The following is a 12,582-nucleotide window of genomic DNA, read 5'->3' as shown; positions in this document are numbered from 1 at the left end:
CTCCTGCTGCAGTCCCAGCCTTGGATATGAGCACCTTCTCGCTGCTCTGCTGACTACAGTTTTTACGCTTTCATAGTTGAATTTAATTCAAGTTATTCACTTTTTATTTATTATTTTTAATTGGCCTGCCATACTAAATCTGAACTTAACATAATAATTACTTCATTTAAAGTAATAGCAACACGTGTGCAGGCTTTATTAAATGGCACTTTAAAGTCCTATTTTACCCGGTGTTTAGGAAAAGCCCCATTAATACAGCAGAAGGCTCGGATCCGTTTCTGGCCCATCAGTGCCGGGTGGTGCCGGCGGTTGCGGTTTTGCAGGGTTTGGGGTTTATTTCGTGTTTATTTTGCTGGAGGCTGAGGGGGATCGGCCGTGGCGGGAAGGAAATGGTGGGAGGAGGAGCCGTGAGGGGGGGGCGGCCCCTCACGGAGGAGCCCGAGCGATCTGTGGGGACAATTTTGACCTAACTCTGGCAAAGGCAAGAAAAATGGCCTTTACACAACTGATTGTGTTTTATTTTTTTAATTCCCCCCCTCGCCCTTCCCACGCACACTAATGCTCAGATTATGTTAATTGGCAGTATAGAAAACATTACAAGATTTGAGGGATGAGTAGTCAAAATATTACGGTGTTGTTTCATAACGATTGGTGTGCCCTTGGCAGGTCATTTTTTCATGGAAAAATCAGAAATACAGGAGGTCAGGCGCCAGTGAAGTGCTGGAACAGCTGCACTGCTGAGGGAGGAATCGCCCAGCCCTGAGGGGGGAGAGAAGCCAGGACCTGCAGGGTGTTTCATGTCCTTATATCATTAACTAACTGCTTTTTATGACCATGTATTAGGGTGTTTTTTTTTTTTTTTTTTTTTTTTTTTTTTGTCACAAGTCCATTGTTGCAGCTCACTGTGAAAGACTGGTTACCTTTAGTGCTTATACAGCAAAAATAACTATACTATTGTGAACTGCCCACCTGGCCGCATCTGAGATCCACACTGCTGCAGGCATGGCTCTGATTTTATATGGGATTATTCCTTAAATAACCCATGATTTAGTTTAGCATGGAGGGTTGACTGATTTTTAAGGACAAATCTTCCCATGAAGACTTTTTTTCCAGGAAAGCAGCATTAGCTTGAGGCAGTTAAACCTGCTGTGGTGAGACACAACGATGTGGCATTGAAGTGTGTGTGATGGGAAGAGTTTATTACATTTTTTTGCTACTACAGATTATTTTCTTTAGGGATCTGATGTAAACTTCACAGACTTCCTTTTGTTTGTATAAAACATGCTGGCACTGACAGACTCTCTGATAGCAAATATTTCCTAGGGAAATAGTTGCTGAAGCTTTTTTTTCCCCACCTCTGCTAATGTCTTTAGATCTCTGCTGCCTCAGCTTTTGTAGTCAGTTTAAGATATTGGTTATTCAACTGAAGTGGATTATTTTTGCTTTAATTGAGAAAGTGCTGGTAGAATTTTCTTCAGCTTTAACTTTAGAAAGTCCTGCCAAGTTTATACAGAAAAATTAGGAGCATATTAGTATTTATGTTGTCAGTCGTCCATTTCCTGTGTCTTCTAGGTATGCTTTGAAGTGTAGATCACACAGCTTTTTGAACCTTGCAGAATGTACTTGCCCAGAAAGTTTCATGTGATTTTTAGGTTTTTTTCCCCTTTGTTTTGGCTAATCTCTAGCAGCTGCTATAGAAATAAACTATTGGAAAACTTAAGAGAGGGGAAAAATCCAATTCTTTCATCTGAATTAAAAATACTGAATAGATGTGAAATGTATGGCAAGGTTTGCATATTACTTGTAATGGTGTATAAACCACAAGCAACAAATAACCAGTTTTACAGAATTTTTGAAGCATATTATTTACCTTACTGAAAAATATGCCTTAATTATGAATTTCTGTGTGTGGTCCCTTGGGCAGCATGTTCGAGTGTACATGTTTAATGTATGAGGCATACTCAGGGTTGGCAAATTGCTCCTGTGATTCATCTGCACAGGTGGATTTAGAAAGGCACCAGGCACTCCCTAACTTGTCCATTTAAATTGGGTATTGATCACTTTGAGTCCTCGCTGTTGGGGTTTTTTTTTAAGAAGAATATGCAGTTTCTAAAAAGAAACTGTGGACTTTCAAAGGGACCACAGAAAATGGAACTTATTGCTCTAATTTTGGTGATGTGGGAGTATATTTGATGAAGTGAGGTTTCTAACAGAGGGAGCAGTAATTGTGGGAGTTTCAGCACCTGAAATCGTGCTGGGGATTATGTGAAGGGAAATTGAATCCTTGTTAATATTTCCTTAATGCAATTTTCTGTCATTCCTATACTGACCATTTACGTGCCACAAATAAGGCAATGCATGTTTTTTATCATCTGAAATCTGAAAGACTGGATAGAAAAGAATCAGTACTAATGAATGGCTTTTGTTCAAGAAGAGGATTGTGAAAAGTAGAATGAGGGATCAGTCAGCAAAAAGAGTAGCACAGAGTGGAAAAGATTGTGGCAAAGGTGAGGGGAAAATGCATGTGTGAAGTTCAGCATCAGTGACAACATCATGACATGGGGCAGGGATTTTCTATGACTGATGTGGAAAAACAAAAAAAATGGAACCCAAAACCTACAAACTTTTATTTCAGTCTGATTGAAATTCAGCTGCCTAATCCCTCAGAATCACTGTCTTCAAAGACTCCCTTTAATTACACTGTTAGATGTAACTAGTAATTGTTGCTGTAATTGTTTTCTAGATGCCTGATGGATAAAAACTTTGTAAGAATTGGGAAATGGTTCATACGGCCCTATGACAAGGATGAGAAGCCAGTTAATAAAAGGTAAGGAGATCTCTACATCAAGTCCTGCTCCTGTCAGTGTTGTGGATTGTGGGGTGGTAATTGGATGCTGAATTTTGGTGGTAGTTTTCCCGCTTCTTTTGCCATGTAACAAGTGAAAACATAGACACCGTGTTCACATCAGTAATACATAAAAAGCAATTAAGTAAGTTTTCAGGCCTTGTTATGATAATTTAGGATAAGAAGGCGAGGTTGGTATTTATCCATTAGCTCCACAGAAATGTCACATTTATTAATATCTTTTGAGCAGCATCTGCCTTTTCCTCTCATTACACAACAGAATTGCAGGCAGTTATAACGAATTATTTTAATTTCTGGACACTAAACCCCAGCCTGACATTTTAAGCTGTAAAATAAGTCATCTATAGATTTCCTGATTTATTTTCCTTAAAGATGCCACCCTCGATACACGGCTTTCCCTGCTCAGGCAGGCTGACAGATCAGACCTATAGGAGTGATTAATGTGCTTCTCCCACAGCAACACAGCCGTGGAACAGGGGTAGCTGGCTCCACTGCTCGCTATTTCCTCTCCAGCTCTAAAGGTTACAATGTTCTCAGATCTTCTGGTACTTGCATTTATAGTCATCCGCTAAACAAGTTCTGTCAAAAATAATCTGAGTTAAGCTGAAACACAGATTTTCTAACGGGAATCATTTTGACAGAACTGGGTTAGGAAGTGACTAAACACGCAGTTATGCTGGGAGATTTGAAGGTAATGAGCAGTGGAGATGAAGTGGGGTGGCAACTTCTTCATCCATCCACCACACTGCAGTCACACAGCGTCTGATGGCAGCGTGGGGACAGGTGGAAATCATCCTGCACATCAGACCTGTCTTTTCCCTCTCATCGTGATCTCACTGCTAGGTTTAGCTGCAGAAATGTTACAGTGCAATGCTACAAACCATTGGCTTCCTTCTGTAGCAAACTTGGTGCAAACCAGCTGCTTATAAAGTGCATTTGGTTTTGAGATAATTCAGGAATTGACCATGGATTTGTCTCCTTTCTAAAACCTGAAAGTGTTAACATAGCTTGGGGTTACCTGCTTTGTTACTGTTTACTTTGTGGCTGACACTGTGTGTGTGTAACCTTTGATTTCACATTGATCTAATGGCAAGGAGCCATGGAAAGGTCCAGGTTTTTCCCTATCTTCCCCTGTCCTGGCCGTGCGTAACCACCTTTCTCCCTCGTGTTTTCCTGCTGCTTTTCTGATCATACCAACATCAGCTTAATTTTCTGCAAGATTAATTCCCTTAAGTGACGTAAGTAGGGGTCAATTCCAGTTTCTGGAAAAGAGAGGCAGCTCCTTTCAGCAAAAGCTGTTTGTTTTATCCACGTCATTGCAGCCTGAGTGCTCAGATTAAATGTGCTTGTGAGTCTCCTGCCTGTTCCTGGTGTGTATCAATTTAATAAATTAAGCATCTGATACAGTAGATGATGTCTGTCAAAAACAGCAGCAGCACTGGCGTGGGGGGTAATGTCACCTTAGAATTCTGCCAGATTAGTAAATCCTGTGTCTGTGTTACATGTGTGTAACACCAAATCAGCCTGCACAGTGAGGGTTCTGTAGGGGATAATTGCGCTTGTAAACGGAAGTGCAGTCTGCACATAAAGAAATCTGGCCTGGAAGATGTCACAAAACCTGAGTTCAGGTTAACCTCAGCTTGTGTTTAAAGTATTCCATATATAAATCTGACACTGAGGATTTAAGGGTTGGAGGGTGCACTCTTGATTTGAAGAAGATAATGTTTGTTATTGGTTGAGGGGGCTGTTGGTTTCTCTGGTTATTTTTATAAGGTTCTTGTCACTATAGATCCTTTGGATATGCACCATTTCAAAAGTGTTTATGTAGCAATAATAATTATGCCTAATTTGAAATAGGTTTTGTGTCATTCAGGCTAATTTTTTTTTGCTATAAATATAACATTAACTAATCTTCCTGAAAGATTGCAGAAAAGACTGCAGAATTGGAGAGTAAAGTCAATTGTGGTCAGTAGCAACAAGTAGAAGGAGGCTTTGGGGACTAATCTGTCCAGACACCTTTTATTTAATCTTTTAAGCTTTCTCAGCATAGCACAAAAGGCTATCTTCACAAATTGATTCATGTTAATTCCAGATAAATTCTTTGTGAAGCTCTTGGTCTAAGCAGCAGCTTGTTCTAGATAAAGCAATAAGAAATTGTTGCAGGAAAGAGGCCAGCTGTGAGGGTGTTTAGGTATTTTAACATAAAACCTTAATAGCCAAAAAAGGCATTTTATAAAATATTACTTAAAGCCATATTATTATATAAAGTAATAGAAATAAGTTGCATGTGTGTACAGTGATCAGATTGGAGTTTGGGAACTGGCAATCCCTGTTGAAAACACCTGCTCTGTTCTCCTTGAGTGTGGAAAGAGATCTGTATGGATATATCCCCCCTTGACTGGTGGAAACCAGCAGGTGTCATTCTGCTAAAGAAATAGAACCATCTCTGAAGTCTGCTTTTCTACTTTTTTGCTTGTGGCAGAGTTGCTCATGTCAAGTTTCCAATGTCCAGAGTTACAGATGCCATTTCAGGAATACACTGAGGTCCTGGGCTGGCTGTAAGTGAACAGGGAAGGAGTTAAAAGTCACGGGTTGGCTTTCAAGGAGTAAAGTCCTTCAGGGCCTGTGGTTTTTGTGAATTGCATTAAAGGAGGATGGGAGAGCTGTGATTTCAGAATGAAGTCAAAGATGAAGTGGAGCATGGCAGTGGCCATGACCTACTTATGCTGAGATGTGAGAGGGAGGCCTAAGAACAACAGAGGGCCTGGCCTGCCTTCCCAGGCAGTGCTGGGAACTGAGTGCAGGATGAGCTTTGCTGCTCTTCCAGGAGGACTGAGGGAACAGCAGAGGGAGTTCCAGACAGATCCCTGTATACTTGTGTTTTGTTTTGCTTTCAGTGCAGACCAGATGCTTTTGACAGGAAATTTAGTGCAGAACTTGTGGGTTTCCTTTCCTAAGTATCTTCAGTATTATGTGTCACTTCCTAAATAATTCTACACATTTTATTGTCATCCTACAGCAGTGTCTAAAATAGGTTTCACCCTACTGATGGGAAATGGCAAACTTGATTATTTTTTCACACAGCTTTCTAAAGAAGATCTGTATGTTTGGAATTCACAGAACTTGTCTGATCTGAGGCATTGGTAGTGCCTTTCACTGTATGATGAAAATTCATTCTCACTGTCTATATGTTGTTGTTTTTTTTTGTTTTGTTTTGTTTTGGAAAGCGTCACAATGAAATGTTAAACAATTACCAAAAAGAAAAAATGATGACCATCTTATGTAAGAATCTCCACTGATTGTTTTAGTGATTGTTTTCTTAGTCTGTAGGAAATTCAGGGGGAAATCAGTTTATTTTGAACTGTATGAGCAGCTCAAGTTGTTAAGCTGTTTTTAATGAAATTCAATGTAAAGAACACATAAAAAAATAATTGTTGCTTTTTGTAGCTTAAATAATTTATGGGTCATTCCCTCTTCCAAAAGTGTGCTGGCTATTTTTAGCCTTAACAAGAAAACTACTCCATCAGTAGAATATTTAGAATTAGAGCTTGTTCCTCTCCTCGTTACTCAGTGAGATGGCTGACAGGTAGAACGGGGTTTAGGCAGCCCCTGTGCCCTCTGTGAACCAGCATGGATGGGGCAGTGGCATTGCAGTCAGGCTGCAGGGACGTGCAGCTCTTGGACTGCCATTCCCAAACAGATTTCTAGCTGTCACTGTCCCATACTTGACAACCTCATGTGATCTGCTGGAACACAAGAGATCTCTTGAGTTGTGAGTGCATGGGTACCTTAATAAATATCCAGAGCATTCCATGCCAGTTCTCGTCCTACAGACCTAATCCAGGAACTTTTCCCTCTGTAAAAGCTCAGTCAGTGCATCCACAGCCAGTTTTGGTCAATAGCTGCGTTCACTTCTATGTGAGCATGAAAACTGGGCATTAATCAGTGCCATCAAAATCTGAAGACTGCAGACACTTAAAGCACTGCTGCCTCTCTCAGATCCTTGAAATCATCATTGCCTTCAATTTCCTGGGAATAGCCGTAGGACTCATCCAAGGAATACCTAAATCAGTGACACCAGAGTTGACACTGAGCATTGCTGCAAGCTGCATTTGCTTTGTGCCATGCCAGGAACTCCTGCCAGTCAGGTCAGTGTCTTCACATGGAAACATCAGGGCTGGGGAGCCCTGGACAGGAATTGCTGTGCCAGAAACAGTGGAAGCACCAGAGCACCTTGACTGAATCCCACACAGAGCTTTGCTCCTGGCACAGAAAATGTCTTCTGGCAAATGGCACTCAGGTGTTTCATTACATGGTGACATAGTGCAGTAAAAGCACAGTAAAATAAGTTGAAGTGCTCTATTTAAATTTTTATGAAGATTGGAATTCCTCAGCAGAGAAAAAGTAACTGACTGTGCATGTGCAGTTTGCTGTGATGCAGTGAGGAGGGTTTTATTTCCTTGATGCTGAGAAAAAGAAGTCTTATAAGTTATTTTAATGCTGCACATTTGTGTACTTATATTTTAGCCATCTTAAAAAATTCAGCAATGTGATCATATATGTGCCTTGAAAATGGTGTCTAGTGATGCTATAGTAATATATAGGTACAGTATTGCCAACACCATTATAAATGAGGAGAGACTAGGCAGCAAAATAATAAAAATCAATCTGACTTAATTTTAAATAATGTGTTCTTATTCCTGACTTGTCAAAATAAATGTGATAGAAATATGGAGTAATAAGAAATACTGTGTATTTTCCAATAATTCTTCGTACCTCTGTAAAAATAAGCTTTTCTATTTCAGTTTAAGAGGCTTAGTTCCTAGAGAAATATTTTAATATTTTCAAGGTTTAAGTTCTGAAATGTTATGTTCATCTTTGTTGAGTTTCTTCTGAGGATTACTTATGGTTTCAGTAAAACCCTACACCAAGTTGGTGTGTTATATCTGTGGCTGGTGTTATTTTAATTGGTAATCTTGTGTGTGCTAAAGCTGAATTAACTCTTACTTACTCTGAAAAATTGTGTAGTGTACCCAATGTGATATAGTCTGCATTTGTATTTTAGCAGAAGAAATAGTTCTAAAATAGATATTTTAAAATAAGTGTTTCCACATGCATTTTTCAGGCAAAAGTTGCAAATATATCAAGGTGAGATCAAGATATAAACATGCTTATGTTTATAGAGTTTTCCAAGCAATTTAATATCATTTTATTTAAGTGTATTTATCAAATACTACTCATAAATATAATATATTTTTATGTTTTATAGGCAAAACAACAAAATATTATTAGCAGCTTAGGGTTACTTAAGGATACTATTATGATGTTTTGGGAAAAGGCTATTCAAGCATTACCATTTTAATAACTTATCTATTCTTATATATGCTACTGGTAGTCTTGGATTATTTTGTGTGTTTGTATTTCTGGAAACTTGTATGTAAAATTCTTGATCGAAAATGTTAGCACACTGTGCAGGGAAAAAGCATTTTGGACTGAACATCTCAATGTTCATGTGCTTTATCACCAAAGTAACCTTCTAGATAAGCTATAAATTAAGGGATCTTTGGTATTCAGTTGTCTTTTTATTTTTTTAAATTTAATAAGGAAGATAATAAACCAGTATTTTCTGAAAGCTGGTAAGAACCGTGCTGGGGCGTGCTGTAAAATTTCCATTGCTGTTTGAAGTGCGTGACCCAGTTTGCAGAGGCTGTGCCCAGCTGTGCATCGGGGCGTGGGGCCGCCTTTGTGCCGTGTCCTTCAGGAACGGGACCGAGCAGCTGGAGCCCAGCGCTGCCGGCCCAGCCTCAGGGCCCGGCCTTTTCATCTCCTTTCCTGGCTAAAACCATTAAAAACACAGTAGCAAAGCAACCCCAGGCACCGATTCTTCAGATTCCTTGCCCCTTGCCAATCTGGATAACGTCCTGGGAACAATAGAGGGGCTCCCGGCATGGGGTCATTGGTGAGATGTCTCTGGAGCTGTGCTTCCAGTTTGCTGCGTGTCCCTGCTGCAGCCAATTCAGGTGATGCTGTGCAGTGTCTTACCCTGCTGCTTGCTGAGGGCCTGGACCTGAGCCAGCCACCTCAGATAAAGCAGCAGGGATGTTGGTAGGTGTGCTCTGTTCAGTCATGTCATAGCTTGTATTCTGCTGATAGAAGTGAGGTAAAAGTTGTTTCTTCACAAGTGCACCCTTGGTAAGGGAGGTTCTGTGACTGGAGTGACCTCCTGTCTGGATTATCTCAGTGCTGCTGCTGCAGCTGATGGGGCACTTGCTCGGCAGATCAGAGTCCCTCCTGTCGGACAGGAATTCCCAGCAGGAGGCAGCAGGGTTGGTACTCACAGAAGAATCTGGTGGGGCAGAGTCTTGTAAAAGGATCTATGTAAACTCCAGGTGTTTGGCTCCTCATGAGCTTCCAGCACAGGAGGCAGATACTCCTGACCAACATCCCCCAGTCTGAAATGAATTGGTAGCAGAGGTCTCATCCCTTTCTGTCCTGAGAAAGAAGAATTCCATCATGCTTGCTCCTTCCAAAGGCACTCTCATTCCTGGGCTGTGTTTGAGCCGGGACAGACATTCAGGGTGCTGTCACAGAGTGTCACAGTCTGATCTTTGTGAGCTACCCAAGACCTTAGATTGCCTTTCCCTCTCTGAAATACTCAGAATCTGTCTACTTTGAGTGTGTGTTTGTAACTACCACCTCCTTGTAGGATTTTGAGGAAGCCAAGATATCCAGGATGTGTGTGTTAGGCTATGTTTTCATGTGTTTCCTCTTTTACCACCTGGGGGGGATGTGCTGGCACATACTTCTATGGATTCCAGTTTATAAGACAGAAGAGTTGTCTCTGCAGTTTTGAAGTTAAGGACCTTCTTTACTGATTTAATTAATGTAAATGAACAAATATATATAAAGTGGATCCAGTAATCTTTAACTTCTGGATGCTGTAAAACATTCTCTTGTAGTTACTTTTTCTGGGCAATGTTATTTATATATATAAGGTTACTGGAATGCCTGTATATATTCTAAATATTTGCATTATTTAATGTAATTGAGAGATTATCTTTACACTTTCTTAATTTAAAAATATAGTTATTTAAATGATTGAAATATTTTGCACAAGGAGTGTACAAAAGGCAGGTAGTTCAGGTGAATAAGTTGCCTATTTCTGTTTCTTTCCTTTTTCATGCCTTATTTTTTATTTGTATAGTTTAGAAGTGACTTCATTAAGTGTTTTTGGATACATTTGTGTCAGATACTTGAACTTCAGTAATTATATATGAAGCCTGGCTTAATCAGGACTTGGTGACCAATTAGTGCAGTCCCACTAAAGTTTAAGCTCCTTTTCTCATTATACACTCAGTCCTGGCACTGTGTGTAAAGGATAATCTAAGTGCCCCTGATGTGCTGTTAATGAGATTTGTCAGGGCTCCCAGTTGCACTGTCTGCCAAACACAAGTGTTGTCACTTACTGTATCAGTAATGAATTGACTTAAGGGCTTCTGTAGATATTTAGAGGGCCTTAGTTTGGAATATTTAAATCTGCTGCAACTTTAATTGTAGGTGCAGTGCAGCTCTGCTCCCTGTGCTGTAGGAGCTTCCAGGAACAGGAGAGAATGGCTTGCCTGGGTGTCTGAAAATGAAGCTGGATTTGGGCCTCAGACTGATTTAAAATGCTCATATATAGTCTTGTGAGTTCTGCAAAAACAGTACCACTGTGGGGTTTGTTTTCAGTCCAATTCAGTAAATACACTTTCTCATATTCACAAATAAAATTGAGGTCCAAAGCCAAAAAAAAAAAAAATCTTCAATCTCTCTCCAAAAACAGTTTTCTGACTGTGCATTGTGTAATGCTGGCCATCTTTTAGCACAGCAATGCACTGCTAGATACTGGAATATTGGGTAAATGGAAACTTGCACGGAGGGCTGTTGCCTTCCCCTGATTTCTGTCAGTTTGAATGTCATGGTGACAATTTTTGGAGTTTCCTCCCTGGAGGAGTGGGAGGGGGAAGGCATTCTAGAGAAGTGGGAGTTGTGGGTGCCTATGTGAAGGAGCCAAGGATTCCCAAAATATGGTCCCACGATTGATGATGTGACATGGCTGAGTAAGAGACTAATGCTGATGGCCAGGATGTCTGCAGGCATGGACTGTGGGGAGAAAAATCTTGAAGGACAAGGTGGTAATACAGAGGTGAATTGAGTTTTCCACCAGCCAAGGGGATTTTCTGTCTCCTGAGGAAAGCAAGCTGCAAAAATTACTTGGAGGGATCTCATCTCTTTTTAATCTCTTCATGTTGCCAGCTGTTAAAGACACGGGGAACTGCAAGTGTTTTTTGGATGATGATGTCAGTACATCTAATTATATAATTTCCATCTGCTGACTGGAAAGCTGATGGAGAAGAGCTGAAGGAAGAACATTAAAATATCTTCCTTTGTTTTCCTTGTTGAAGGATCCAACAGTCTAAAATATGGAACTGGATGTCTAATGTAAAGAATTCTCTCTTTTCTACATAATCTGAAAACTAGGAATGCCTATGTTTGCACACAGTGTAGCTGAAACCATGTTTAGATCTGACATTTGGGAGAGCAGTTCCCTAGGACAGACACATACAGAGAAATTATTTACTGCCCTGCCCAATTCCTAGAAAAAGATTTAATTTAGGCAGGAGTGGAAATGTTGCCTGAAGAGTATCAGATTCTGCCTACTTTGGCCCCAGCCATGAGAGAGATGTAGCATTTGGCCAAGTCAGATAAAAATCAGTGTAATAGTTACTCTGGGCATTTCAGGAAGCTGCCTATGATTATGTGCTTCTAATTTCTTAAAAAGGAATATACCCAGATCCTAAATAATCCCTTACCATAAAAATTGTCTCCAGCAGTGGTCAGAAGTGGGACAGCTCAGGGAAGAGTCTTCAGATCATGTCAAGAATTCAGTTGTTTTTCTGTACACTCGGTCAGGTTCCTGCTGGGTTTGACAATACAACTTGACATATTTTTATGTTTAACAACTGTTGATGAATTTTTCTTTTGTGCATTTAATTGAGCTTGAACCCACACAGAATTTCAGCCTGCATAAATACTTGTTGGTAATTAATACCATAGCTCATCTATGCAATGGGTGGAAAAAAGGTTGGGATTTTTGGTTTAATTTTTTCATTCATTAGTGTACTTTAGGGCTCCTACTTCCTGTGTGGATGAGAGAATGTAACTCTATATCCTTCTTTGTCTCAAGCCTTTTGATTTTAGTACACATCTGCTCTCTCTGTTCAGTTCATCTCCTTCACAATGAAAACTCCTTATGTTCTTTGTATGGAATTATTATTTTTGCCTCCTGTTCCTTTTCTCTATGTTTATTTTTATTGAATTTAATTTTGGTGGGTTTTGGTGGGTTTTTTTTTTCCCTGTTGGTTTTTTTTTCCTTTCCCCTCATCCAGTCTTTGACTTATCTGAAGTTGTACTACAGTTCTTTGCCTTAAATTCTAGTTTTTCCAGTATCATAATCAGAGCAGAATTTGTTTCTGTGCTGTTTGCCTTCTCATTCTCATTATTTAGCCTTAATAATTGTGATGTCTCTTTTAAATGCAAAGTTAAGTCAAGGACTGTGTCTCAATGGTGGAAGAAATCAAAGAGGGCTAAGTGATCTCAGGAGAGGCACTTAAGTAGCTGTAGTGTTTGTATAAGTGAGAGAATTAAAAGAACTAATTAAAGTAAGCTGGAGCACT

At 40.0% G+C, this 12,582-nt stretch overlaps 1 protein-coding gene across 1 annotated transcript in view; it reads left to right on the top strand.

Annotated features, from left to right (window-relative positions):
• The window catches only part of MED13L (mediator complex subunit 13L), a 163,863-nt gene that overhangs the window by 82,384 nt on the left and 68,897 nt on the right, over positions 1 to 12,582 (top strand). The window contains exon 4 of the mRNA XM_066562240.1: positions 2,744 to 2,827. Coding sequence (XP_066418337.1) covers positions 2,744 to 2,827 — 84 coding nt within the window. The remainder of the gene's footprint in view (positions 1 to 2,743; positions 2,828 to 12,582) is intronic.

Source organism: Molothrus aeneus, chromosome 18, assembly GCF_037042795.1.
Source record: "Molothrus aeneus isolate 106 chromosome 18, BPBGC_Maene_1.0, whole genome shotgun sequence".
NCBI lineage: Eukaryota > Metazoa > Chordata > Aves > Passeriformes > Icteridae > Molothrus > Molothrus aeneus.
The sequence above is the reverse complement of the archived record's forward strand: the minus strand, read 5'-3'. Positions and strand labels throughout refer to the sequence as shown.